We start from the raw sequence: 27,518 nt of genomic DNA, 5'->3' as shown, positions 1-27,518 counted from the left end.
TATTCAGCAATAATGCATTAGATTGATCAAAAGTGACAGTAAAGACAAGTAAATGCTGTACTTTTTAACATATTTATCAATTAATTTTAAAAACAAATGTATCAGTTTCCACAAAAATGTTAAGCAGCACAACTGTTTTCAACATGGATAACAAGAAATGTTTCTTGAGCACCAATTCAGTGTATGATTTCTGAAGGATCATGTGACACTGAAGATTGGAGTAATGATGCTGACAATTCAGCTTTGTCATCACAGGAATAAATTACATATAAAATAGGAAATAGTCATTTTAAATTCAAATATATTTGACTGTTTTTACTGTATTTTTGATCAAATAAATGCAGCCTTTGGAGCATAAGAGATAATCTACAATAGTGTATACAGTGTTCAAAAAGCTTAAAAATCTCTGAAATAATAAAAGTTCATCTTAATTGATAAATTAAGTTGGATACCCTGATTAACTATGAAAGTTTAATGCCATTTGCTGTAGTCACAATATATATATAAAAAAAGACAACAAATATTACCAAATGCTCTTTTTTAATCCAACAAATCAACATCTACATGGTACAACTGCACTGGAAAAAAACAACAAAAAAAGGAAACATGAAAACAAAAGGAAGGTAAACTGGATTATAGTATCATTTAGCATGATTTGGTTGACAACCAGCACTCTGATAAGAAGGAAGGAGAGCGAGGAAGACAGACAGGAGTTACTCCATGGCCTCCTGGTTCTCCTGGTCAACAGAATGCTCCTCGCTGGGCTCCTTGCCCTCTTTGCTCCTCTTGGACTTCTTGTGCTTGTGGCGCCGGTGACTGTCACCCTCCTCGCTGTCATGTCTCCGTCTGCTACTGCTGTGACAGAAGAGGGGCAAAGAAAAGAAAGAGGATCTTAAAGAAATGCAGAGCATTCTGTGAGTAGAGTAGGTGATTTCCAGGGGAATTTTTTTTACCGTATAAGGGCAATTTTATTAAATGTATGCATCAGCTTTTATGTCATATTCTTAACTTTATACATATCTTAAATTCAGACACTATAAAAAGACACTATATGGTTGTTACCAAACAAAATCCATCTTTGCACTGCACTGATGTGTCATTTAGATATATTGACAGACTGTTTAATGCTGCTCAGAAGTGACATGAATGTATTTACATTGCAATTACAACGGCATAAATAATGAGATTTTATTACGTTTTTAAATATGAAATGAAATTATGTAAAAAATTAAATGATGCTTTTAAATTTGAAACTAAAGTCACTGTCGCTCCTTTATTCACTGAATCACTGATTCATTCAACATGGCCGATTCAGTCACAAACTAATCAAGCGACTGTCTTTATGAATGGATCATTGAATCATTGACTCACCCAATTCATTCAAAAATGTGGATTCATTCAGTAACGAAACACCACTGTGTGCCATGGCTTTGTTTGGAACTATTTTTGTTGGCGCAATAGAGCTAAAATACACAATGTTGTCTCTAAATGTAAATTACTTAATATTAATTTTATTGTTTATTGAACTGTTTTATAAAATCAATATAATATTTGCAATCAATGCTGATATTCGAGAAAATACCAGTCTTTCTCATGTGAAATGGCTTAACAGCATTATATGTTACAAATATTAAAAACAAGAACTCTTACGGGGGCATTTTAACTCCTATATCTCAAATTTGGGGGGCATTTTTGTTAATTTTGGTGGCATTTTTTTACCCCCCAAGCCTCTATTAATTTCCAACCCTGATATGATACCTCCGTGATGACTTGTGCCTCCCCTCCTCTTTCTCTCTGTGTCTCCTCTCTCTGTGACGCTCCTCCTTCTCACGGCTCGCTCGCTCCCGATGCCTCTCATACCCTCTGTCTCCATAGTCACGGTAAGAACGATACCGTTCTTCATCACTGAAAAAGACCAAGTTTAAATCAATGAAAATGTAAAAAAAAAAAAAAGAATCAAAGAAACTAGGCCAAACATTGAGAGGGTTAAAGTCAATTCTTTCCTTTGGAATAATATTGAACTTTTTTTACAAGATGTAATATAAGTCTAAGGTGTCCCCTGAATGTGTCTGTGAAGTTTCAGCTCAAAATACCCCATAGTTTTTTTTTAAATAATTTTTTTTAACTGCCTATTTTGGGGCATAATTAGAAATGCACCGATTCAGGCTGCGGCCCCTTTAAATCGCGCGCTCCCCGCCCCCGGAGCTCGCGCTTGCCTTTAACAGCATAAACAAAGTTCACACAGCTAATATAACCCTCAAAATGGATCTTTACAAAGTGTTCGTCATGCATGCTGCATGCATACATCAGATCATGCGAGTATAGTATTTATTTGGATGTTTACATTTGATTCTGAATGAGTTTGATAGTGGCTAAAGCTAACATTACACACTGTTGGAGAGATTTATAAAGAATGAAGTTGTGTTTATGAATTATACAGAATGCAAGTGTTTAAAAATGAAAATAGCGACGGCTCCTGTCTCTATGAATACAGTAATAAACGATGGTAACTTTAACCACATTTAACAGTACATTAGCAACATGCTAACGAAACATTTAGAAAGACAATTCACAAATATCACTAAAAATATCATGTAATCATGGATCATGTCAGTTATTATCGCTCCATCTGCCATTTTTCGCTATTGTCCTTGCTTGCTTACCTAGTCTGTTGATTCAGCTGTGCACATCCAGACATTAATACTGGCTGCCCTTGTCTAATGCCTTGAACATGGGCTGGCATATGCAAATATTGGGGGCGTACATATTAATGATCCTGACTGTTACGTAACAGTCGGTGTTATGTTGAGATTCGCCTGTTCTTCTGAGGTCTTTTAAACAAATTAGATTTATATAAAGGAGGAAACAATGGAGTTTGAGACTCACTGTACTAAACTCTTGTTATTCAACTATGCCAAGGTAAATTCAATTTTCCATTCCTTTGCACCTTTAAGAATTTAATGTAAAATCTAAATTTGTCAGTTTAATGACAATTTCACACTTTCAAACTGAAAAACAGAGTACATCTGTGTAGTAAATGGGTGGGTTGACATCATCTTTCACCTGTTATAAGCCACAGAGGAGGGACTGTGGTCTCTCTCATGGCCCCGTTCCCTCTGCCTGTCCCTTTCTCTTTCTTTTTCCCTCTCTTTTTCTCGCCGAGGGTAGTAGTCCCACTGCTTTGAGTTGTCCATCAAACCGGGCCAGGGGCTAACAGCTCCTTGCATGGGTGGAGGAAACCCACCTGAAAACAGAACCACAGGAACAAACCCCAATGCGCATGATTCTTAATTGAGGTTAATAAAGCCTGGAATATATTTAAGTACTTGTGACCTGTACCGAGATCTAAATTAAATGAGTTTTTCAGGTGAATATAATAGACTTGGGAGATAGTACCACATATACCTGTAGGAAAAGGGTATGGAGCAACAGGACGCCCGTCATATCCTCCTGGGTGCCCACTGCTAAAAAAGAACACACAGGCAATTAAGGAAGTGTTAAAGTGCAAGTTAAGTGTAACATTTTAAATGGTAACAGAAAATGATGTTTCAAATGAAAGTGATGTTTCAAAAACTGCAAGTATGTAAATCTGAATACTCACTAACAGAATTACCCAAGGATAAAAGTTACACAAAAATAAACATGACGTATACAGAAATTTAGTCAAAACAGTTTTCAATCAAAATTATCTACACTACCATTCAGGTCATGGTTTGGGGTCAGTAAGATTTTTTTATGACAAAGAAGTTTAAAGAAGTGCAGCAAGGCTGAAATACAGTAAAAACAGTAGTAAATACTGTAAAAACAATAGCATAGTAAAATATTATTAATAATATAATAACCATTTTAATACATTTTAAAATGTAATTTATTTCTGTGATGCAAAGCTGAATTTTCAGCATCATTACTCAAGACATCAGTGTCACAAGATCCTTCAGAAATCATTCTAATATGCCGATTTGCTGCCTAAGAAACATTTCTTCTTATCATCAATGTTAAAAACAGTTATTTTAGTGGAAACCATGATATATTTTTCAGGATTCTTGGATCAATATGAAGAAAAGAACAGCATATTCCACAATGTTGACTGGCTGACTTGCCCAAGTTCACAAACTAAATGTTAACAGAAGTACTAGAATTGTACAGAAGCAACACCTACTTGTCCATAGTAGGTATCAGTGAAGGAGGAGGTCCTCCTGTGGGAGGAGGGAAATCTACAACAGAAACAAGATTTAGACAGTGACCAACACAATCATAGTGAAAACACAGGAATAATTAAGAGTTTTAAAACACAATCAGTCATAAAGTTTGCAATTTCAGTATTCAGGTGCTTTGAAAACATTTTAGAGGTTTTTATTGAGTTACATTTGCTATGTTTGTTTTGTTATTGCACACTCGAACATTCAAAGAAGGATTAACTTACTGGGAGGAGGAACAGTGATAGGCATCCCTGTTTAAAAAAAAAAAAAAAAAAAAAAAAAAAAGATTTAATAAATCCTTCCATATCCACATAGACAATGACAAATACATAAAAACGTGGCAGAAAAGTTACAAATGCTATGAGAAACCACTATGGAGATTGATTAATCTAATTAATCGCACATCAAATTTGGCTGAGAAATTATTCCCAAAAGATAAGTTAAAGTCATTATTGTGTAAGGCATCAAATAGACATTACAAAAAGTAACTTCAGCAGGAAAAGATTTTATTTGATTCAACACAGAATTTATTACACATACTCTTTTGGACCATGAGGGTAAATGACTGAATAAATGACTGAATTTTAATTTTTGGGTGAACTATACCTTTAATGTTTGTTTTCTCTAACTATCGAAATATGAATTTTTTTTTTATGAAATTATACTATAAATAAGAAACTAAAACTGCCTGTAGGTGGCTGTAAATGTCTTAATTAGGGCTGTCAAACGATTAATCGCGATTAATCGCATACAAACTAAAAGTTTAAGTTTGTCTAATATATGTGGGTGTACTGTGTAATTATTATGTACATATAAATACAAACACATATTTGAGAAATATTTACAAGTATATGTATTTATTTATATTTTTATATAATTTATATTATATATAAATACAAATATTTTGTACATAAATAACATATTTCTCTTAAATATATACATTAACTTGTGTGTATTTATATATGCATATTAATTACACACAGTACTCACACATATATTATGCAAACTCAAACTTTTATTTTGTATGCGATTAATTGCGATTAATCGTTTGACAGCCCTAGTCTTAATGATTAAGTCATTGAGTCATTCATTCATTCATTCGATTCGTTCAAACGGCTGATTCATTCAGGAGTGAAGTAAATGTTTCTCTTTATGAATGGTCCATTGAATCATTAGGCTTGTTTGTCTTGAAGCAGCACTGCACAGACTGGGGCTCCGTATTCTTTTGAATCGCTCTCGCAGTACTTTGATGTCATTTACTGATCGGTCTGTGCAGCGCCGCTCAAGTCCAACAATGCAGAAATGAAATGCCACTGTGTGTTGCTCTGAGTCAAAGACAAACAGTTCTGTTTCGTCTTCATATTTTCATTGGCAGAAAAACAGCACTCACGTGATATTACACTCCTTGCCAGTGTGATATAGTTTAACTATATCATATGATGTACATATGAAACAACTCAAAACGGGCATTTTTTTGTTGCATATTTTGAATTTTAGAGACATTCTAACTAAATTCTATAGGCTTCATCAGGCAGTTGTTGCCCTGCATCATATTTGTCATCAATCAACTGTATGAAATGGCAGATGACCTACAGAGGTCTGGGGCAGGGCAAGTGCGTTAATAATTTTAACGCGTTATTTCACCGTAATTAATTAATCTAATTAACATGTTAAATCGACAGCCCTAGAAACCACAATATCAAAGTGATCCATTCATACATTTTTCCTATAGATTTAAAATAAAAATAATACACAAATAAATTAAATAAAAATAAATTTCTTAGTTGTCAAGACTTACGTGGAGGCGGGATTAGAGGTGGAGCCTGACTGACAGGAGGAGGGAGGAATGGAGGAGGGGGGATGTTTGGTGGCAATGGTCCTGGAGGAAAGAAAGGTGGTGGCATCTTAGCCACTGCAGGCTCGGCCTCAGAGCTGGGATGTTCCGAGATCACCTACGAGTGTTAAAGTCACATGATTCAGTTCCCAGATATGTTGCCGGCATTTTAGTTTTACAGTGTGGAGACTGAGGAGAGCGTGAGAGCATGTCATGTGTGTAACCTGGATGTTATTCCCCTCCAGATTGTGGCGACGTCGTCCTTCCACCCTGCTAATGGTGGCAGTCTGTCCTCCAATCACATCAATGGTCCCGGGCGTCTTCCTGCAACAAAAACATACATACACATACAGCTTTAGGTTGTACGTGCATTATCCAGATGCATACATAACACACCTCAGAGGAGGGCAGGGCGATATGACTATATATACCTAGATGTATATATATTTGTGCATTGAAAACGGCTTTGTCATTTCAGAAATACAGTGCAGGATGAGTACCACACAAGTTTAGCTGGTTAAATCTGCCAGACAATCAATGTTATTTTAGTTTTTTTATATACCATTATATTATTTATCAATATTATGAATTTGTTTTTATTTTTATATTTTCAGGGTTCATTTTAATTTAATTGTTTTCTTAAGTGCTTGTAATATTTTTTAAATAAAAAATAATTTGAATTTAAATATTTATTTTTAGCTTTAATTTTAATTTCTAGTTTTTTTAATTTTTAGTTTTGTAATTTTAGTACTTTTTCCATCTAATATTAGTATTTTATTTTATTTCAGCTTTATTTCAATTAACTATTTTTAAACGGGTTTAGTTAACACAACCAATGCAAGCAATGTTGTGACCCGCAACATTAATTTATAATGAATTATGGTAATTTTTGCTACAACTTTGAAAGTGGCTCATCCAATCAGAACTTAGTTTTACCATGTTTCATTTAAAGGACTAGTGTGTTTGTGCAACTCCACTGTCTTGTGAATTTATTACATATAGTTTGGTTTGCATAAATCATGTTCCAAATCAAAAGAGAAAGTAAATTAAATATTTAATTCTTGCTTTAGCTTTATTTTAACCATTTTCTTAGACGGAGCAAAAATAGACTAAAAACAGGAAACTTATGTGTTTTAGCCATTCATTTACAAAAGAACGGCTTTTTGGGGGCCTGAAAATGCAAACTATTGAAAAAGATACCATTATTGTCTCCATGTAAACTAAAAAAAATGCAAATTTGTGAAAACGGTGACATCACGAGCATGTGTATTACGTGTTAAGTATTTACAATGTGACATCGCCAACTACTGGCCTGGCATGAATAATACAGCGTTTTTAGTCATTTTTGCAGATCCGTGTGAACAGGGATTTTTTTGACAACATTGTTGTGTGTACGTGAAAAAACGCAAAAGAAAAACGTTTCCTTTTTTAGAACGTCTGTGTCGTGTAAATGTACCCTAAAATGTAAGTTACTCAAATATTAGCTTTTTGTGCATTGAACTTTTGTATAAAAGCACACTCACAAATTGTACCTTCATTCCAAATATCAGCACAATCTTGCAATATTGTTTAATTCACAGCATGGCTGTTTAAAATATAAACCAGCAAAAATAATTATACTGTGATAAAAAAAATTAAAACATCATAATACAAAATTTTGGTCATACCGCCCACCCTACCAGAATGACATGCCTAACTAAGTAAAAACACACACATAAAATACTGCAATAAAGGCTACACAGTTCTGCAGAAAAAGAAAAAAAAACGGTCCAGTTTTCTGAGTCCGTTGTCATAACAGCAGATTTTATCTTGCCATTTTTTCATAGTGCTTTGTAGATTAAAACATCACCAACACAAATGAACTGCAGTCAGCAATAAAAATTAGAAAGGCAAAAACAAATGAAGCCCATTTAATTTCATATTTAAATGTCTACTCAGGCCTTGTAAGACAAACCACTCCCATGTCACCTCCCACTTACGTATAATAGGGCATTTCTTGAGTGGCAGGCCCTGCCCACTGTGGAGGGGATATCCTATGAGGGCATGGGTAAGGGGAGACAGGCAAAAATGAGTTACTAGTCCCCTCTCCCACATGACAGATGCGGGACAAACACTGTACATGCATTCCCAAACATGATTCTGAAACTGGAGTGTGGAAACTCTGAAACAAATGATGACTTCGACTAGTCAATGTGTGTGTGAATATGTTTACCTTGCTGGGTTGATTCCTGTTTTATATAGGTTGGATGGAGTGGAAAAGTCTGCTTTAGATGCATGAGCTGGTATTGTGATCTCCTTCTCACTGTTACCTGTACGACCCTGCTGAACCTGAAAGAAAGGAAAGAAAGAGGTAAAAAAAAAAAAAAAGTTTATTTTGACAACTGCATCTATCAAACTACACACTTTACAAGTAGTACTATTAATTAGTAATTAAATTACTACAACCATGAGATAATCAGACTGGAATGTAACAGCTAGTGTTTGAAATTGAAAATCGGTTCTTAATCAAAATTCTAATATTTTTTTTTTTTCTTTTCAGGACACATTTGAATGCAGATTGTATAAAATCATTAAAAATCATAAAGATTCACGGTCGTTCAAAAGTTAATAAAAGAAATAATACTTTTTTCAGCAAGGATGAATTAAATTGATCAAGAGTGACAGTATAGAAATTATTTCTATTTCAAATAAATGCTGTTCTTTTGAAATTTCTATTAATCAAAGAGTCCTGAAAAAAACCCCCACAAATATTAAGTAGCATAACAGATTTCAACATTGACACTAAATGTTTCTTAAGCAGCAAATCAGCATATTAGAATGATTTCTGAAGGATCTTGTGACACTGAAGACTGGAGTAATGATGCTGAAAATTCAGCTTTGCCATCACAGGAATAAATTACATTTTAAAATATATTCAAATAGAAAACAGTTGTTTTAAATTGCTATTTATATTTCACAATATTACTGTTTTTTCTGTATTTTTGATCAATGAAATGCAGTTTAAAATGAAATGAAAGCTGAGATTTATTATGTCCATAAATTCAAAAAGCAATTTTAAGAGAAGAGAAGTTACCAGATATGAAGTTGAAACTTTTTTAATTTTGTCCAAAAACTGAAGAATACAGTTTTTTTTCTGACATGAACTGAGAGTGATTAATGCAAATAATTGTTTTCCAAACATTACAAATTGCTAAGAAATCATTAAAGGACCTGGAATAGTAGAAACAGAACCAGAAATGTTCAACTTTTTGCAATTTCCATTCCTAGTAACAGCTGATTATGCTTACTGAGATCTTGCTTGTGGTGGATCCAATGTTGAGAATGTCAAGGCCCATGCGTAACCTCTTCTGCTTTTCACAGTACGCTTTCCACGTGTCCTCATTAAAACCATAGTTAAAATAGTCAGACAAGTCCGCACCTGTAAACACACACACACTATGCAGACACCATATGCAAAAACCACAAAAAGGGACTTTAAACTTGTTCAGAAGTTAATACACACCTGGCTTTCTCCATGGTTTCTCCTCAAATGACTCCATGTCCACTTCCAGGACTGGAACACCATTGATGTTGCCTGGAGCTTCGAGGTCTACGCCCTTCACTTTAGAACCTACAGAATACACTCAAACCATGTCAAGAACACACAAATGTTGCTTTGTATAAAAAGGTATCTGTAAGCAAACTGATGTATTTAAAGTTTCAGGTTTGCAACAAACATAGAATCACTCACCTGCTCCATATGCTCTGCTGCCAGCTGACTTTATGTTCAGGTTCACTGGAGTTCCCCCATATGCCCTGCACAATAAAACATAACAATCACATAACATACTACATAATCTGTCTTCATTCATGTCATGTTGTTCCAAACACATAATACTTTGGTTCATCTTTGAAAGACAAATTAAGATATTTTTAATGAAACCTGAGAGGTTTCTGTCCTCCACTGAAAGTCTAAGTAACCAAAACATAGATCCAAAAAGGTCATAAAGTGATTCTCTCTATGAATGTGTTTAATAAATACATAAAAGCCTAAAATAAATCAACGTGAACCTTACAATCTTCAGGATGCGAGAACTGAACGCTTACGTATACTGTGGCGCTCCTGTTTTGATATCTCCAATGGTGACACGGACATCATCATCGTCATCATCACTATCGCTCTCACTGTCTTCATCTTCTCCAGGTGCCTCTTCCTAAAACAGGAACAAAGTGTGTTCTATTTTATTCTATTTCTCTGTAATGACTGACCATAACTAATCAATATAAATGTTACAGATGTGTAAGTCAATCTAAAATTAGCCAATTATTAAAGGTGCCCTAGAATTAAATATTGAATATATCTTGGCATAGTTAAATAACAAGAGTTCAGTACATGGAAAAGACATACACTGAGTTTCAAACTCCATTGTTTCCTTATATAAATCTCATTTGTTTAAAAGACCTCTGAAGAACAGGCGAATCTCAACATAACACCAACTGTTACGTAACAGTCGGGTTGTACGCCCCCAATATTTGCATATGCCAGCCCATGATCGAGGCATTACACAAGGGCAGAACGTCTGGATGTGCACAGCTGAATCATCAGACTAGGTAAGCAAACAAGAACAATAGTGAAAAATGGCAGATGAAGCGATAATAACTGACATGATCCATGATATCATGATATTTTTAGTGATATTTGTGAATTGTCTTTCTAAATGTTTCGTTAGCATGTTGATAATGTACTGTTAAATGTGGTTAAATTTTATTACTGTATTCACGGAGACAAGAGAGACATCGCTATTTATAGTTAATGATGCCCCAAAATAGGCAGTTAAAAAATGAATTAAAAAAAAATCTATGGGGTACACATTCAGAGGACACCTTAGACTTATATTACATCTTTTAAAAAGAAGTTCTAGGGCACCTTTAATTAATTACACAGGGGGGAAAAGATAAAAAAAAAAAAAAAAAAATACCCAAATAAAGGCCCATTCACACCAAGGATGATAAGTATAATGATAATAAAGATGTAGTTCAAAAAAATTATTCTAAAAAATAAAAAGAACACCAGAGACCACACCACAGCTAAAAATAATCAGAACGATATTGTGTGGTGGGGTGGACGCTAATATAGTTGTCGTTGTCTTTATAGTTATTGTTCTTGGTGTGAAATGCACAGAGCTGCAGCTTTAACCACACAAAACTGACACACACTGCAGTGTAATATTGATTAGGGATGCACCGATACCGATATCAAGCTCATGTACTTGTACTCGTGCTCATAAAAATACCCCCGATACCAAAGACCAATACCTCACGTGACGTAATTGACAGAATTTTCAGTGCACAGAGACACCGGCGGCAGCAGCAGAAACAATGTCAGCTTCAGAGGTGTGGAAATACTTCAAAATTAATGATGACAACCGACACATTGCGAAATGCATGCATTCAATCACAATTCGTTATCGATTAGTGAAGGCGGTATAGGCGGAATCGCTCTGAATGACACAGACCAGAAGTTCTCCTTGCGCCTGAATGGTTAAATGCACACATAGTTGTCAAAATGTCCATCGTGTGGAGTATCTCATGTAAATACAGTCGGTTATGGCTTAAGTGGACGTAAACATTTGGGTGAAAACAGGATATGTGTCAGTATCCATGGATTCGATCTTAAAGGGACCGTAGCCTATATTTGTCATTAATGTTAAAACAACAAAATCTGTTAAATAAATGTGTACATGGTAAATAAACCTACTGTATCTGAAAAACAAGTTTATTTAATTTGTATCTCTATAGTATTTGTTGTATTTGTAATTTTTTGGTAAATTTTTTATATAACAACAATTATATATTTTGTTAATTATGCCCTTTGAAGTTTACTGGACACTGTGAAATTTTTGTTCTTTAAGTTTGTGACAAGCACATAAAAATTATTACTTTTTTCATTAGAGTAATAATAAAAAAGCTGTCCTACATTCATTAGTCTCACTGTGTTGTGCTTGGAAAACTGCAATATCACCCAAAAAAAAATTTAAAAAAAAGAGAGACAGAGAGAAATTAATAATTGTATAGGCATCGGTATCGGCGAGTACTATAAAAAAAAAAGTATCAGTACTCGTACTCGATCCTTAAAAAAAATGGTATCGGTGCATCCCCAATATTGATACAGGTACAAGTGTAATATTGATATTTACTTTTAATCCTTAAATCTATTTAAGCTCAACAGTGATCAGCGATAAGCTGACCTTAATGGGATAGTTCACCCAAAAATAAAAATTCTGTCATCATTTACTCACACTCATGTTGTTCCAAACATGCATGAGTTTTTTTTCTTCTGTTGAACACAAAAGAATATATTTTGAAGAATGATAGTAACCAGAAAGTTGACAATAGCCATTGACTTATACAGTATTTTTTTTCCTACTATGGAAGTCAATGGCTACCATTGACTGTTTGGTTACACATATTCTTCAAAATATATTAGTCTTGTATTTAACAGAAGAAAGAAACTCATACAGGTATGGAACATCATGAGTAAATGATAACAGAATTTTAATTTTTTGGTAAACTATCCCTTTTAATCAACTCCATCAAAACTGAACGAGGTTGCTTACAGTATAATTGTTTGTTACCTGACTGGCCACACCATTTCCAGTAGTGGTGGTGGTAGTAGTGGTGGTGGTGGTGGTCGCGGTGACCTCCTCAGTAACAGGAGGAGCAGAGGTCACACTGCAAACACAGACAGATCAGCGCAAGAATGAAGAAAACAAATGCAGGTGAACCCCTTATTTAACTTGAGGAGTACGGATGGGTATTATTGAGAACCGGTTCCAAATTTCCAGTGATTCAGATTTCAATTCTGCTTATCAGTTCCTGTGTGCACATTTTAATGTGATTTTAAATCACACATCCAAGTGCGCACAGAAAAAGTAATTTTAATGTAATTTTAAACCATTTAAGTGCAAAGAAGACTCGCTGTTTTCTGTGCTGTGCACACATCCAAAGTGTGCGCACAGGAAGCCACCTCTCATACTGTATAGTGCGCGATGCTGAACTGAGTTCTCTTCAGTGTACAGTGCTTCCCACACATAGACTTTACTTGGGCGGGCCGCCCACGTATAATAACAGCCGCCCAAGTATATTTGAAGATACATTTTTGCTTTATACTTTTCTTATACTTTTATATTCGCGCAAGATAATGAAACCATTCACGATCGATTAACTAGTCGTTTCATACCTGCTCGTTATGTATGCATCAGAACTGCTTACTCCCGCTGACATTCCCGAGGGCGCGCATTTTACAAAGTCACAAGGCGGCGCTGTTGCGCATTCTACAAGCTCGCGCAACAGTGCTTCAGACTGCTTCAAAGTGATTCTCAATCAATGAAAAGCGCAGATTTATGCCAAGCGATTGCTAATGAACTCAAGTTGATGAATTATTAAAAAGTCTACTTCATGGCCTTTATATAAAATGTTTTAGACGATTGTAAGAATCTGAAGGATCAGCCTGCAATAGTACAGATATTTCAAAATAAGAGTCCCGTGTATTTCAGGCTTGTTTATAATTAAAATTCACATTCACATTTTTTCTTTTGGGCATTATTGGTATTTTGGTTACACAATAAATTGTATTTAATTTGATTTCCATTTAATTCATAGTAAATTATTGTAGTCTCCCCCACAGGAAGAAAAGACTAAGAACATTATTTGACACATATATTATTCATTATATAAATTTTACTAGTAAAATCTGTGTCCTATTCACTGAGACACTATATGACAGCAAGGAGATCATAGGAAAAGGTGAACCATTTAAATGCTGTAATTTTGCATAATTTACAATGCATAATAATGCATAATATTAGTATGTAGTTAAATGTAATATGCTATGTAATTAAAATTAATTTCAATAAATAAAAATACTGTTAAAAATCACACATTATTTGTTTGTCACATGTAGTAGACCATTTTTTGCCATGGGTAATAGGAGGATTTTTCGCCCAGCTACCACCGCAAGTATATTTCAAACCTGTGGGAAGCACTGGTGTATTTTTGCACTTGGACGGAAAAGAAAACGCATAACAGTATATTGGATCCGTCCAGCTCTTAAAGTGACAGTAGCCTAATATTCCTGCTGCCTTCTCTATAATAACATTAATCAAACAACAAAAGACAAAGAGAAAATTCACTCGCTGTTCTTGTCTGAATAACTTTTGTAACTATATTTGTAATGTATAATTTATTTATAAAGTGCAGTGTTATTTTACATTTGATTACAGTTTCTGTACCTGAAAATCTTAAAACACTGTTTATTTTAATCATATCTTTGTTCAGATGTATTTATTTGTGCGACTGCTAATTTCTTTATTTTTTGTTCTTTTTTAATTACTGAGTGTTTACTTGTCTTTAATAATGTTTGAGATTTATATTAGTTAGGCTAGTTGTTTTTGCTATGGTATTTTTAAACCATAGGCAAAAGTTCCTTGTGTAAGTGTTCTTTAGCCTGTTGATTTCTGTTCATGGTATTCAGCTACAATTAAATGTTTTGCAATAAGACTTAGAATAAATGTGAATTATATCCTTTTTTTTTACCTTATTAGAATTGAAATTAGGAATCAATAAGAATTTTTCACAGTATAAATTGGGTCTTTATACAAGAAACAATAACATTTTAGGATTTGGGTCCCTCGCACAAGGGTCATCATATTTGAGGGTCTGTGAAATCTAAAAAAAATTGAAAACACCACCAACAGTAAGCAGCACGTCATATCTCACCTGATAGCTGCTGTCAGTTTGGCCTCTTCTTCTTCAGTTTCTTTACTTTCACCTTCATCTGTAAGAAAAACATTATGCATGAGTGACAAACTGATTATGGGACCCAATTTCTAGCGATAAGAAATTAGTTAAGCTGCTCCCAATATAAATATTTCATATTTACCTTACAGAATCATGAACATATTTTAAAGGTATTGTTGAACAGATTTTTAAATTCATACTACAACACAGAATACATTTGAGATTTTATTAAATTCTCTCTCATCCCCTCAGAATGAGAAATAGCGTATTTCCTAAAGTGGCGAATAAATAGAACAAAATAGAATCAAGAATGTGTTAACAGATTCGAAAGGTATTGTTGAACAGATTCTCAAATTCATTCTACAACAGAATCTGTTCGATATTTTATTAAATTCTTTCTTAATCCCCTAATATTGTATTTCTTAAAGTATTCAATAAATAGAACAAAACAATCAAGAATGCTTAACAGATTCTACCATATCTTCAAATCACTAAAGACTGCAACACCATATAGAATCTATAGATTCAAATAGAATTCTCAAAGAGAATCTAATAAGATAATAGATAAATTCTATATACATATTAATATTTATTAAGCAGAGAAGAATATGATCTCAATGTGAATAAAAAAGCGAATCTTGAACAGATTAGAAATGCAAAATCTTGAACACAATCTACCTAAACTCCCTCCGGAAAGATTTGCCTCAAGAAATTCATAAACAGATTCCATTTCAATTCACTCCTAAAGAAAAATATGTGTAAGCACGGAGGTAAACTTAAATGATTTAGTTAAGTGACAGGTATCTCATTACACTGCAGTATGAAGGCCCCACATTAATCAACATGTCATTTGTAAGCACACTTCTAAAGAGCCGTAGTGTTCAATAGCAAAGTACAGTAGTTCAGAGTAGATTTGGCGCTCACTGACCCCCGTACAGCCATTCCTCCTCCTCGTCTCCTGCACTCGCATCAGTGGTGGTGGTTTTATCCGCCTCCTCTGCAGACATCTTCTTCTCTGGCCTCTACAATGCGCTCCAGAAGCCGAAGTCAAGGTCAGATTAAAACCCACCAATCCCGAACGGGCCCACAAATATTTCGGTGGGAAAAACACAAACGCACATACGAATATAGAAAACAAACGTATTGAATTATGTTTACGGAGCAATCCACACTTCCTACAGCCTCTGTAGGATGTTCTTTCAGACTTGAGGACATCAGTTCCGGTTCATGACTGTACAAATTAAAAGTCTCTCAGTACACTACCAGCAAAGAACCAGTGAAACGTTTGTTTGGACACAATTGACAGACGTTATGTTTCTTATTTTGCTTACGCTTAAATGCGTAGAATTATTTTATTTCCAGCACAAATGTGTATTTCTTTAATGGGCTACTATTTTAAAACAGAATGCTCAGAGTTTCTGAGCTGGAATCTAGACAAAGGGTGACTGATTTGAATTGATACTACTACTATTACTACTACTACTAATAATAATAATAATAAAAATAACAATAATGAATGAATAAATAAATAAGTAGCTGAAGCAAGTAGGCTATGAATTGTTGATATCAAATTAGGCTTGGCCCAGGACTTTGTTCAAATTAAAGTTCTTGAATATAAGTTACATTATTTATGCATCTTATATAGCCTTAAACACATGTTAAATGTAAACGAAAACAGTCTAATATAGGCTAATTGTGCACATTAGCCACTAGATGTCTCTAAGCAATAGCCTAGTTCTCTTCTACATTCCCGGAGTAGGCCTATAGTATAATTTTTTAACCTACCATAACATCATGTTAATCCTGACAGACTTCTAAAACAAGCAAATCATTTTGATGGCCTGTAAGTGGAATGTTAAGCATTTGCATGTTATTCCTGAATTTGACTCATCTTGCAACACTGAGACTTTTTGATGTCAAACAGGAGAAAATGTCATCAGTGTTGAAGGAATCATTTTGAGTGCATATACAGTCAAACCAAAGTTTATTCAGACACCTTGAACATTTCATTCAATACAGTTTATTCACTATAGTTTAAAAAAAATGGTAATACACTATGACAAGATCTCAGAGTTAAACTGTGTCAGAAAATATTAATCTTAATTATGTCAGATAATGCTTAAGCTAAACATGGTCAGGTTAAAGTGTCTGAATAATTTTTGGTTCCAAATTTGTATCAATTTTACTGGAAGTCCACTGTATGAAGAATTTTTGGGTATAATATGTCACAGTTTATTTTGCTATCCTCACTTACATAAAGGAACAATAGAATCCTGCACCTACTAATATATCAAAAATATCAAAAATGGTTTGACTGTAGTTCCACATTCCTTTTGACAAATAAATCCACTAAATTAGTAATTTACCAAATATGTCAAACTGTATTTTTTCTAATGACGTAGCTAACATCTTTTTTTGCTAAATAAATAATAATAGGCTAGTAAAATATATTTTTAACAGCATATTTTAAACAGCAATATATATATACAGTACAGTCCAAAAGTTTGGAACCACTAAGATTTTTAATGTTTTTAAAAGAAGTTTCGTCTGCTCACCAAGGCTACATTTATTTAATTAAAAATACAGTAAAAAACAGTAATATTGTGAAATATTATTATAATTTAAAATAACTGTTTTCTATTTGAATATATTTCACAAAGTAATTTATTCCTGTGATGGCAAAGCTGAATTTTCAGCATCATTACTCCAGTCTTCAGTGTCACATGATCCTTCAGAAATCATTCTAATATGCTGATCTGCTGCTCAAGAAACATTTAATGTGAACAATTGTACAAAATATTTGTGTGCAATATTTTTTTTCAGGATTATTTGATGAATAGAAAGTTCAAAAGAACAGTGTTTATCTGAAATCTAATCTTTTGTAACATTATAAATGTCTTTACTGCCACTTTTGATTGATTTAATGCATCCTTGCTGAATAAAAGTATTCATTTCTTTAATTTCTTTTCAAAAAAATAAAAATAAAAATTCTTACTGACCCCAAACTTTTGAACGGTAGTGTATAATGCTACAGAAGCTTTGTATTTCAGATAAATGCTGTTCTTTTGAACTTTATATTCATCAAGGAATCCTGAAAAAAAAGTACACAACTGTTTTCAACATTGAAAATAATCATAAATGTTTATTGAGCAGCAAATCAGCATATTAGAATGATTTCTGAAGGATCATGTGACACTGAAGACTGACGATGCTGAAAATTCAGCTTTGCATCACAGGAATAAATACTTTGTCAAATATATTTAAATAGTACACAGTTATTTTAAATTGTAATAATATTTCACAATATTACTGTTTTTTACTGTATTTTTAATTAAATAAATGTAGCCTTGGTGAGCAGACGAAACTTCTTTTAAAAACATTAAAAATCTTAGTGGTTCCAAACTATTGGACTGTACTGTATATATATTCCGTTTATTGCCAGTTAAAATCTTTTTAAATGAAATCTGATACTGATGGCACACACACAAGGTTGCATAATGCCCTACCATTAACAGGTGCTCAGATCAAATACATTTTTCATCAAAAAGTTTTATTTCAACAAATTCTTTATACCATCATAAGGTCATGTGTTTGTGTGTTTTTCAATAAGCAATAATGAAATATTCAAAATTCTCACACTCACTCACACACACACACACACACACACACACACACACACACACACACACACACACACACACACACACACACACACACACACACACACACACACACACACACACACATTTTAAGTGGCAAATTAGATAATATTTAACTAGTTCTTTCACTCTCTCTTCATTTGAAATGAACCTTTTAGTACAAATATCAAAACAGAAATAACAAACCAGAAAATAATACATTGATGTACAATGAAAAAACAAAACAAAATTGTGATATTTAACTCTTCTTGAATAGGTAAAACTATATGTGAGGATCTGCAAAACAAAATTTACTTACTCATCTTCAGTATTACTTTACTATGATTGATTTCTATCACTACTTTAGTTTAATTTGAATGTTTTTTAAAAAAAAAAATACTTTTGTTAATTAAGCACACTTCATTGATTCCTGTGTTGTTTGTGTGCTCCTCCCTCAGTGACTGATCTCCTAACACCATGTGTGCACATTAACCTCACTGACCAGTTACAGGAAACTCAGAGTGCAGGCTAGCATTACTGTGAGTGTTTGATGACCAAGCACACAGAGAGAAAGATACTCTTTCTTCTTCATTAAGTAAGCATAAGCAATGGCCCCAAAAAGTATTTGGAAACTTAAGACACACTTGCTTAAAAAATCAAGTGGCATCTGCAAACAAATGGTGCCTGTGCTCCTCTTAAAACAAACCACTTTTCTGAGCCATTTTTGCAATTACTTAAACCAGTTGGTCTCAGAGTGATTTATAATGATGCATGAAGTTCTCCTCAAGTTCACACAGGTCTCCTATCAGAGTAACCACAGGTGTAGCTCATCACATTAAATATGTACATGATCCACTAACCAGAAACTGTTAAAATACCTTTAGTCTTAATTTTGATTAATATATCTGTTGTTTTATTATAGAAAACATATCAAAATTCTTTGTGTAAAATATTTAACTTCACAAATTGTAGTTGTTCTATCTTTCTTTCAAATAAACTAACTAGTTGGTTAGATTTTTTTGTTATCGATTGCTGTTAGTGACTTAAAGGGGACCTATTATGTTTTGGGGGTCTATTATAGGTTTTCATGCTTGAATTTTCAAAAAACAATTATTTTCACTTATTTTCCATTATTGCAGCACCTCAATTGTCAGTAACACTTAAAAAAGCACAGTGTGCTCTGATTGGTTGGCTGGATCAGTGTGTTTTGATTGGTCAACCCCTTACCATAATCGCCAGTTTCAGTCAATCAGTCCTCGCCTCTTTTTATGCAATTGTCTTGGGCAGGAATTATTTAAATGAGGGATATTGTGACATGTACGTTCCCGGAAGAAAACTCAGGACTACAAATGAGGCGTTTCAGGGGCTCTGTTTACACCTGATATTAAAATGCGTTTTGGTCAAGCGGATCACAAGTGGATGAGGAAGACAAATACCTGTTTACACCTGGTGTTTTAATCCATCTCTTTTGTCCACTTTCAACCCCTTCTGTCCTGATTTCTATAAGGGGAGGGTCTATGAGTGGGTAAATGTATGGCTTTTTTCAGATCTTACGATCTAATGGACAGAACGCGCCCAGAGACGACGGAAAACATTCGGAGAGCAACAGCTTTCGTTTCTCTTCTGATAGCCGCAAGACCACGCCGAACGCTGTGAGTGTGAGCTAGAAATCAGGAATGGTGAGAGAACATTGTGCTTGGTACATTTTTCATCTTCAAACCAAATATGGTTCTTCAGCTGACAGAGTTTAAATCCCGTCTGGCTAGCGTGCTTTCCATAATGTTTACGCATTAGGTCAGGCGGCGAGTAGACGGTCTTTAGTGGCTGTTCAAACACATTCAAACACATAAGCGTCTACACTTCGAAAGCAATGCGGTCAAATGCGTTTTCGACTACCTCTGGAAGTGTTCAAAAGTGAACAAGCTCAAAATGTTTTACACCCCTTTAAACCTGTATTTAATGTCGTCCACTTGTCATCCGATTGACCAAAACTCATCTTAATACCAGGTGTAAACAGGGCCAGGTATCGGAAACAGTGCCTGCTGATATCATAACTCCCATTGAAGTGGACTTTGTAAACATTTTTCAAGCTCAAGCAGCCACATTACACACTAAAGAAAGCTGAACGTGTAAAAAAGCATAATAGGACCCCTTTCAGTATCCAAATATTTTGTGACATTTTTCATTTTTACATTGTTACTCCCATAGCCACTGAAAGAAATTAAATCTGAGTTAGATAAAAAGAAGCATGAGCTTGTTCTTAGCAGCTCCATCATGGCTCTTTTTAACAATTTCAATAGACAAACATCCCTGTGGATTCCAAAATTAAAGCAAGCCTTAGGGGCTGAATGTGCTTCAAGAATGAAGACATCAAGGACGGAAGATGTATTTTTAGCTATAAGGGCCATCAATTTTAAACACTCTTCCATTCAGCAACAAATCTGAGCAGTGATTTACCCACAAATGCATTTATGCTGAGTTTGCATGTAAACATAACAGTCGTGCTGTTGTAGTTTAACACTTGTCATTTTAAAATCAACATTTCTCATTTTTCAGTTTGTTTAAGGTTATTAAGGGATTAGGCATTGCCTTCCCATGTTTTATTCATTGCTGTGAGCCAACTGAAACCTCTCATTGTGAATTAATTACATACGTAACATGCCTGCTGTGAATGCACTCTAGCCCAATGTGTCCTTAAAAGACTCCCAAGGCTCAGGAAATGCTGCTCTGTGCAACCTTTACAGGAAAACCCGTATTAAATGACTTTTGGTGCTTACAATTTGGTGCTTGCAATGAATCGTTTAATTGAACATAAATCAAGAAGAATTATGAGTAATATGTTTCATAGAAGATGTCAAACCTAATTCCAAAATCAAGACGATCAACCTGATACTGGATAGAATATACCTGATTATTATGCAGTTATGAGCGTATACAATACAATTTTCTTCAACTACCAAATCCTGCAAGCATCAACATGCTCAGTGCACTTTAGCATGCCAAACAGAATCTATAGTCTGAAAGCTCTTGCACACTGAAATGTAACATTGCTTGAGTGGAGATTGCAGCCAACTAATTATTTATGAGAGGAAGTAACGATGTGCACTCGTGCCTAATGGAAAACGATACTTGGGACTTGTCAAGCTCTTTGGCATCCGGTATATTAAAACTTCAGACCTGTTTCTGTGGCCACAGATGTTATAACCTGACCTTTGTGGTCATCTTCAAATATGTGCAAATCAGTAAACAAAAAAGTAGACAATGGGGAGACACAGGAAGTTGTCACAAGGGTTATATCTAAGAAACTTGAATGTATAGATGCAATTGGTTTCAGACACCTTGATCAAAACTGTCATAATTTAGGATATTTTTATGTATTCCATCTTTCAAATTATAGCTGTTGGGTAACACAATAGAATCACACTGGGATTATGCAAAGTGTAAATTATTTTATTTTTTTTACAAATGTAAGCAATTTATTCTGAACTTATTCTGGTGTAAGTTCACTAACACACAAGGTACAAACCATCCTTTTTTTTCTTAAAGGAATAGTTCACCCAAAAAAGAAAATTCTGTCATCATACTGATCATGTCATTATTATTCACATTACAAAAAAATTTTGGTAACCAAACTGTTTTAGTCACCATTGACTTCCACTGTGTAGCAGTTTATAAAAATATTTTCTTTTATGATCCACAGAAAATTGCTTGTAACAACATGAGAGTGAATAAGCGATGACAGAATTTTCGTTTTTGGGTGAACTATCCCTTTAAGCTCTTCATTTAATGTTGTTGAATTTTGTTGAATTAAGTATGTAAATAAATTAATTATGTTTAAATGTAGATTGGGGCAAGTTGTCCCATGTGTAAATTGTAAGCCTAATTTCATACAAACAATTTATTTGAATGTCTGTTAGCCAAAAAGTGTTTACATGCATGTTAGATGAATTGTTTAACTGTTTAAAAATGATAAAATAAATAACTAAATAAAAATACAGAAGTCCTTTTCGTTTAAATATGTCGAAAATGGCATTTTTATGTTAAGATCGAAAAAAAAAAAAAAGCATTTCCTTCAAATCATTCAATAAATAGCAGGTTTCCAGTGCGACATCATGTCCCGTTAGAAACAACATGTGTTGATGGAACTGTATCTTGTTTTCCTGGACATTTTTAAAGCTTTTGTAGCCAAAACATTAAGGTATGTGCCTGTACAGAAATAGACTTTCAAAAATGCAACCTGAGAAATATTAAGTGTGAAAACTTGCCCTAGTCTCCCTTACACATAAAAGTCATTTATTTTGACATGCATCTTCTGAGTTAATATGCTTCACCTCGCTCTCATCTCCAAGCATATGCAGCTCCACCAATGGACGTTGCATTTCGTTGTCCACCCTGTGCAAACTGACGTAACCGACCTCCATAGTGTTAACAGAGCTACCCTGGTTATAAGTGGACACTGGATCCTTGCACTGAATACCAAGAGGTGTTTTGGTGGACAGGCCATGGCAGCACAGAAGTCGAGCAAAAGCATCTCTGAAATCAGAGTTGAAAGCATAAATGATCGGGTTGAGCGATGAGTTGCACCAGCCGAACCACACGAACACGTCAAAAGTTGCTTCACTGACACAATTTGGCTTGTGGCAGAAAGGAACCGCACAGTTCAGGACGAAGAACGGGAACCAGCAGCACACAAACACCCCCATAATCACGGACAGAGTTTTAAAGAGTTTGGTTTCTCTTATCGCGCGGTGTTGGAGAGGACAGGTGCGCGCACCTGCCCTGCAGCTCTGCGCGCGCTCCGCTGCGCGCTCCAGAGAAGAGATGCTCTTGATTTGAACCTGAGCAATGCGGTAGATGCGCGTGTATGTGACCAACATCACTGCTACGGGAATGTAAAAACTTATTAGGGAAGATGATATGGCATAAGTTCTACTCAGACTCGAATCGCACATTTCCTTAGTGGTCCAGTTGCTTGAGTTGACCGTGCCCAGGTCTGCCCGGTGCCAGTTCAGCTGCACGGGCACGAATGATATGGCCACCGATACGATCCACGTCACGCTGACCATAACGAGGGCGACTCTACGGTTCATCTTCCTCTCGTACTGAAACGGGTTTGAAATAGCCCAGTATCGATCCAAGCTGATAACGCACAGGTTGAGGATGGAGGCTGTGGAGCACATAATGTCAAAAGCCACCCAGCACTCGCAGAAAGAGCCAAACGCCCAGTGTCCCGTCACCTCCGTGGCCGCTTTCCACGGCATCACGAGAACAGCCACCAGCAGGTCAGACATTGCCAGAGACACGATAAAGACGTTGGTAACTTTTCCTCTCAGGTGACGGAAGCGCAAAACCGCAGCGCAAACTGTGAAATTCCCCAAAAGCGTCCACAACACGAGGAGGGAAAGAGCAAAACCTAGGAAAATGCGACCCGCTGGCTCTCCATGAGCGCTCAGGGATGAGGTAAAGTTGTACATGTCTTTAAGTGTCACAAAAAAAACAAAAACATACCAAAATATGTTCCGTGTGGTGGACCTCGCATGTTCCCCCGCAAAACAATCCCATCTACTCGAGCGTTTTGACCTGATCTTATAGTTGACCTCATTGTTTCTTTAGACCCTCGCGAAAATGTTCTCACGACTGAACGGCAATCTGAAGTGTCTCGTGTCAGGTTCCTCTCTATAGTGCAGGTCACATTCATACCGGCGGAGAACGCCCTCTTTTGATCATTTTACTTAATAGACCCATAGTGGCCCCAAAATATATTTGGACACTTAATCCATGTCATTGCATTACAAAAAGAATTTACTTCATTTTAACACACACTTTTTAAACAAAATCACGAACATAATTTTGTCTATATAGACAATAAAAGACATGTTTTGGCTATCAAAAGTTAGTGGAACATGTATTGTTTGTTTATGCAGTATTTTATCTTTTTAACCCTCTATGGTACGCATTATGTTCTAACCATGAAATATTTTTTCAAATAAGTTTTTATTACATGAAATAGCTTCAATTATGCAAATCAAAAAAGATATTTGGGGGGAAACGTTGCCATATCAACTCTGTACCTCAATGAAAATGGCCAAAAAAACAGTTTTTCTAAAAAAAAATATGATTTTCTTTTCTATTTAAATGCTCATTTCTTTTAGAAATTGATAGATTTATATACTTGGAACTCATGCAAACCAAAAATAACTAGATCCCTATCATTTAATCCCTATAATTCCCTATCATTTGGCTAACTCATCCTCACTCTTATCACAAGAGCTAACTCTGTACTCTTTCTATTGCCCTTTCCGTGAAATATTGCTATTTTTATTTTTTGAAAAGACAAAATAATATTGTTATTTATATATAACTACAAAACACACTAATAAATAAATAACAGCAATCATATTGTTGATTCTACTATCTATAAAAAAATCCCAGTGGGGAAATTCATTACTGCAATTCCACTATGCAGAGCTGCCATATGGCAATATACCTATTTTTCCATAATGGTACAGCGTTGCCATATGGCAACATTGATATTTTCTCAATTTACAGTAAAACTATGTTGGACAAAGTTGATTTGTGAATAAAACTTTTTAATTTATTTATCAAAGATGCTGCAAAAAATCCCCCTTGAGAAGAGATGTTTAGAAATTGGGTAAATAGATCAATTTCTGGAGCACTTCTACAGGTGTCTCCCGTGTGAGGGTAACAGTGGGAAAGAGAGTTATTGAGGGACATTCAAATGTCATGGGAATTAAAAACAGCACATCATTGGCAACCTTAAGGCCTACTCTTTTAATTCCCATGCAATATTTTTTTTTTTTTTTTTTTTTTTTTTTCTGAATAACAAGGAAATGAGTAGAAATTAATTGTTGCCATATGGCAACTCTGTACCATAGAGGGTTAACTGGGTGGTCCCCCATTGTCCAACAGTTTTCGAAGGCCCCCATATATATATATATATATATATATATATATATATATATATATATATATATATGAAGAGTTTCGTAGCAAAACGAGATAAATCCGTTTTTTTAATTTTTCAAAAATCTTGTTTTTTGGTTGTGCATTCCAATTAATATCAATTCAACTGCAGTTGGTTTGTTTTGATTTAAACCTTCATAACTTAAAAAATACAGCTAAGTAGCACCATAAAACAAAATAATAACATGATAACATAATAATAAACATGTTTTGACAAAAATGTTAAAAACGGATTTATCTCGTTTTGCAACGAAACTCTTCATATATATATATATATATATATATATATTCAGAAACTGAGAAACAAACAGAAACAAATGTTATTTTTAACATTTTGATTGAGTTAGATCATTTTTTTCATAATATTAAGTTTACTAATTATAATATTTTTTAAAGCGTTTATATAGTATAATATATAGTATAAATCATTTTCATTCAAATAATTTAAAGTCAGTCTCTGGAAGTTTGCTGAGGCCCCCTAGTGGGTTTCACCTCTCTAGTTGAGAACCACTAATGTAGAGCAGTACTTCAGTTTATATTTAATTTAAAGTTTTGAAAGTATTCTGTTCTGTATGACTTATTGAACCTGTTGTGTTTGTTGATAAGCAGGTGTTTTATGAATGGATCATTTTCTATGATGTTCATCCAAACAACTTTTGCCTTTGCTAGTGGTGGAGCTGCATCTGGACGTTTTATAGTTGAATGGTCTGTTTTCTTTTTTCTTTCTTTCTTTGTCCTTCTACTCCCTCACGTTTCAGGTAGATGTTCTTGCTCCACCTCAGCAGCTGGACTGTGATGTTTATGATTGATTGGTTCATTAATATGGATTATTTTCATAAATTTGAGCTAAGAGGCAAATGTTATTTTAAATAAGAAAGTTATCTCATGTTGTAATTTCATACAATTTATTAATTGCAAATGTTGGTCAAAACAAAATAGTTTGATGTATATGTTACCTTGTACAATTTTCATTTTATAATTGCTTAACCCTTATGCGTCCTTATGGACATTTTTTTTTTGTTGTCTAAATGTTAATGCCAACTACATACATTTTGTCACAGGTGTGTATTTTTACTGGAATTTTACTATTTAACCCCCATTTCCTTTAATAAATCTAATAAGAAAATGTAAATGTCCCCATTGAAACCCATTAAAACTGCAATTTTTAATCCCAGGGCCATTTAACTATAAAATGATGCAGTCTTTGTTATTAGGCTTTTATTCTGTTGGCAAGGCTTCAATATATATATATATATATATATATTTTAAAATGTCTTAAAAAACATTTTCTCAAGTCTGGACTACAAAGCAAATACTCACTTTATTCCTGTTTTCTTCTGCAGATTAAATTATACAGCTATAATTGTGTTGGTATGTGTGTAATAAAAAAAAATGTGTGTGTATATTTGAGAGAAAAACTACTGTCCTGCAATTCACAAATCCAACCACTGTGTGTATCAGTGGAGTTTTGCTGGCATCTAATGGGGAAAATTTTGTACTGCGCCCAAACAAAATCTTACTGAAAGCTCTTTTTAAAAAAAAATATCAACCTCAAATTTGAAACACAACTTATTTAGATTTATAGCTTAGATTCTCTAGCAGTTTTAGAGTTCAACATGTTTCATAAAATATATATTTTATATAAAATAATGTTCATAAATCATTTTCATAAACTTCTGTAACTTTTTTGTTATTTCACTTTTTAAACTTGTTTTACTTCAACAATAATCTGCCAAGGGTCTTCTTTAAAAGTCCCAAGCTTCAAATTTGTATGCTTTCAGGTTTTATTTTTGTCCTCTATGGACCTATGTGTAACCTTTTTTTTTTTTAATTGACGCACAAGGGTTAATGGTTAAAATGTAGCTACATACAAAATCCTGTTAAACTTGGGTTTTTTGTCACAAAAAAGTGTGTTAAATGAACTTTATGGTTTTTTTTTTCCTGGACAATATTGGTGGAATTTTTTTTTTTGTTGTTGGCAAAACTTAGGCATGTGTCTACAAAAATATCAAAAATACAGATACCATGACAAGCCAGGAAAATACAACTACAATTTTCTTTGTTCATATCTGTCAGATTTGGTTA

General features: G+C 34.3%; 2 protein-coding genes across 7 annotated transcripts; both read right to left on the bottom strand.

Annotated features, from left to right (window-relative positions):
• Nucleotides 1-523: 523 nt before the first annotated feature.
• fip1l1b (FIP1 like 1b (S. cerevisiae)) lies at nt 524-16,038 on the bottom strand. Of its 6 annotated transcripts, none has more exons than XM_048197370.1 (17): nt 15,740-16,038; nt 14,791-14,848; nt 12,648-12,744; nt 10,120-10,226; nt 9,764-9,828; nt 9,536-9,643; nt 9,321-9,451; nt 8,246-8,361; nt 8,013-8,066; nt 6,258-6,357; nt 5,998-6,151; nt 4,424-4,450; nt 4,160-4,214; nt 3,406-3,464; nt 3,064-3,244; nt 1,759-1,905; nt 524-852 (listed from the first exon to the last, which is right to left on the bottom strand). In XM_048197370.1, exons 1-17 carry the CDS (start codon nt 15,816-15,818, stop codon nt 714-716), a joined length of 1,677 nt encoding a protein of 558 aa, XP_048053327.1. In that variant the 5' UTR covers nt 15,819-16,038; the 3' UTR covers nt 524-713. The 6 variants fall into 6 exon arrangements, with proteins under 6 accessions (XP_048053327.1, XP_048053331.1, XP_048053326.1 ...); XM_048197374.1 differs by having other exon boundaries at nt 3,406-3,461; XM_048197369.1 differs by having other exon boundaries at nt 524-855; nt 15,740-16,037.
• A 5,843-nt stretch (nt 16,039-21,881) lies between these two features.
• Nucleotides 21,882-24,237, bottom strand: LOC125271455 (D(1) dopamine receptor). Its single transcript, XM_048195513.1, has one exon. It carries the CDS (start codon nt 23,921-23,923, stop codon nt 22,739-22,741), a length of 1,185 nt encoding a protein of 394 aa, XP_048051470.1. The 5' UTR covers nt 23,924-24,237; the 3' UTR covers nt 21,882-22,738.
• Between the last annotated feature and the right edge of the window lie 3,281 nt (nt 24,238-27,518).

This window comes from Megalobrama amblycephala, linkage group LG7 (assembly GCF_018812025.1).
Source record: "Megalobrama amblycephala isolate DHTTF-2021 linkage group LG7, ASM1881202v1, whole genome shotgun sequence".
Taxonomy (NCBI): Eukaryota; Metazoa; Chordata; class Actinopteri; order Cypriniformes; family Xenocyprididae; genus Megalobrama; species Megalobrama amblycephala.
This window is presented reverse-complemented; position numbering and strand designations above follow the sequence as displayed.

Coding starts and splice junctions, on each gene's coding strand:
- LOC125271455 (XM_048195513.1), bottom strand. CDS start 23,923: ATGTACAACTTTACCTCATCCCTGAGCGCTCATGGAGAGCCAGCGGGT.
- fip1l1b (XM_048197369.1), bottom strand. CDS start 15,818: ATGTCTGCAGAGGAGGCGGATAAAACCACCACCACTGATGCGAGTGCA. Junction 6,152..6,257: donor TGGAGGGGAATAACATCCAG/GTTACACACATG, acceptor TAACACTCGTAG/GTGATCTCGGAACATCCCAG. Junction 4,451..5,997: donor ACCTCTAATCCCGCCTCCAC/GTAAGTCTTGAC, acceptor TTTTTTAAACAG/GGATGCCTATCACTGTTCCT.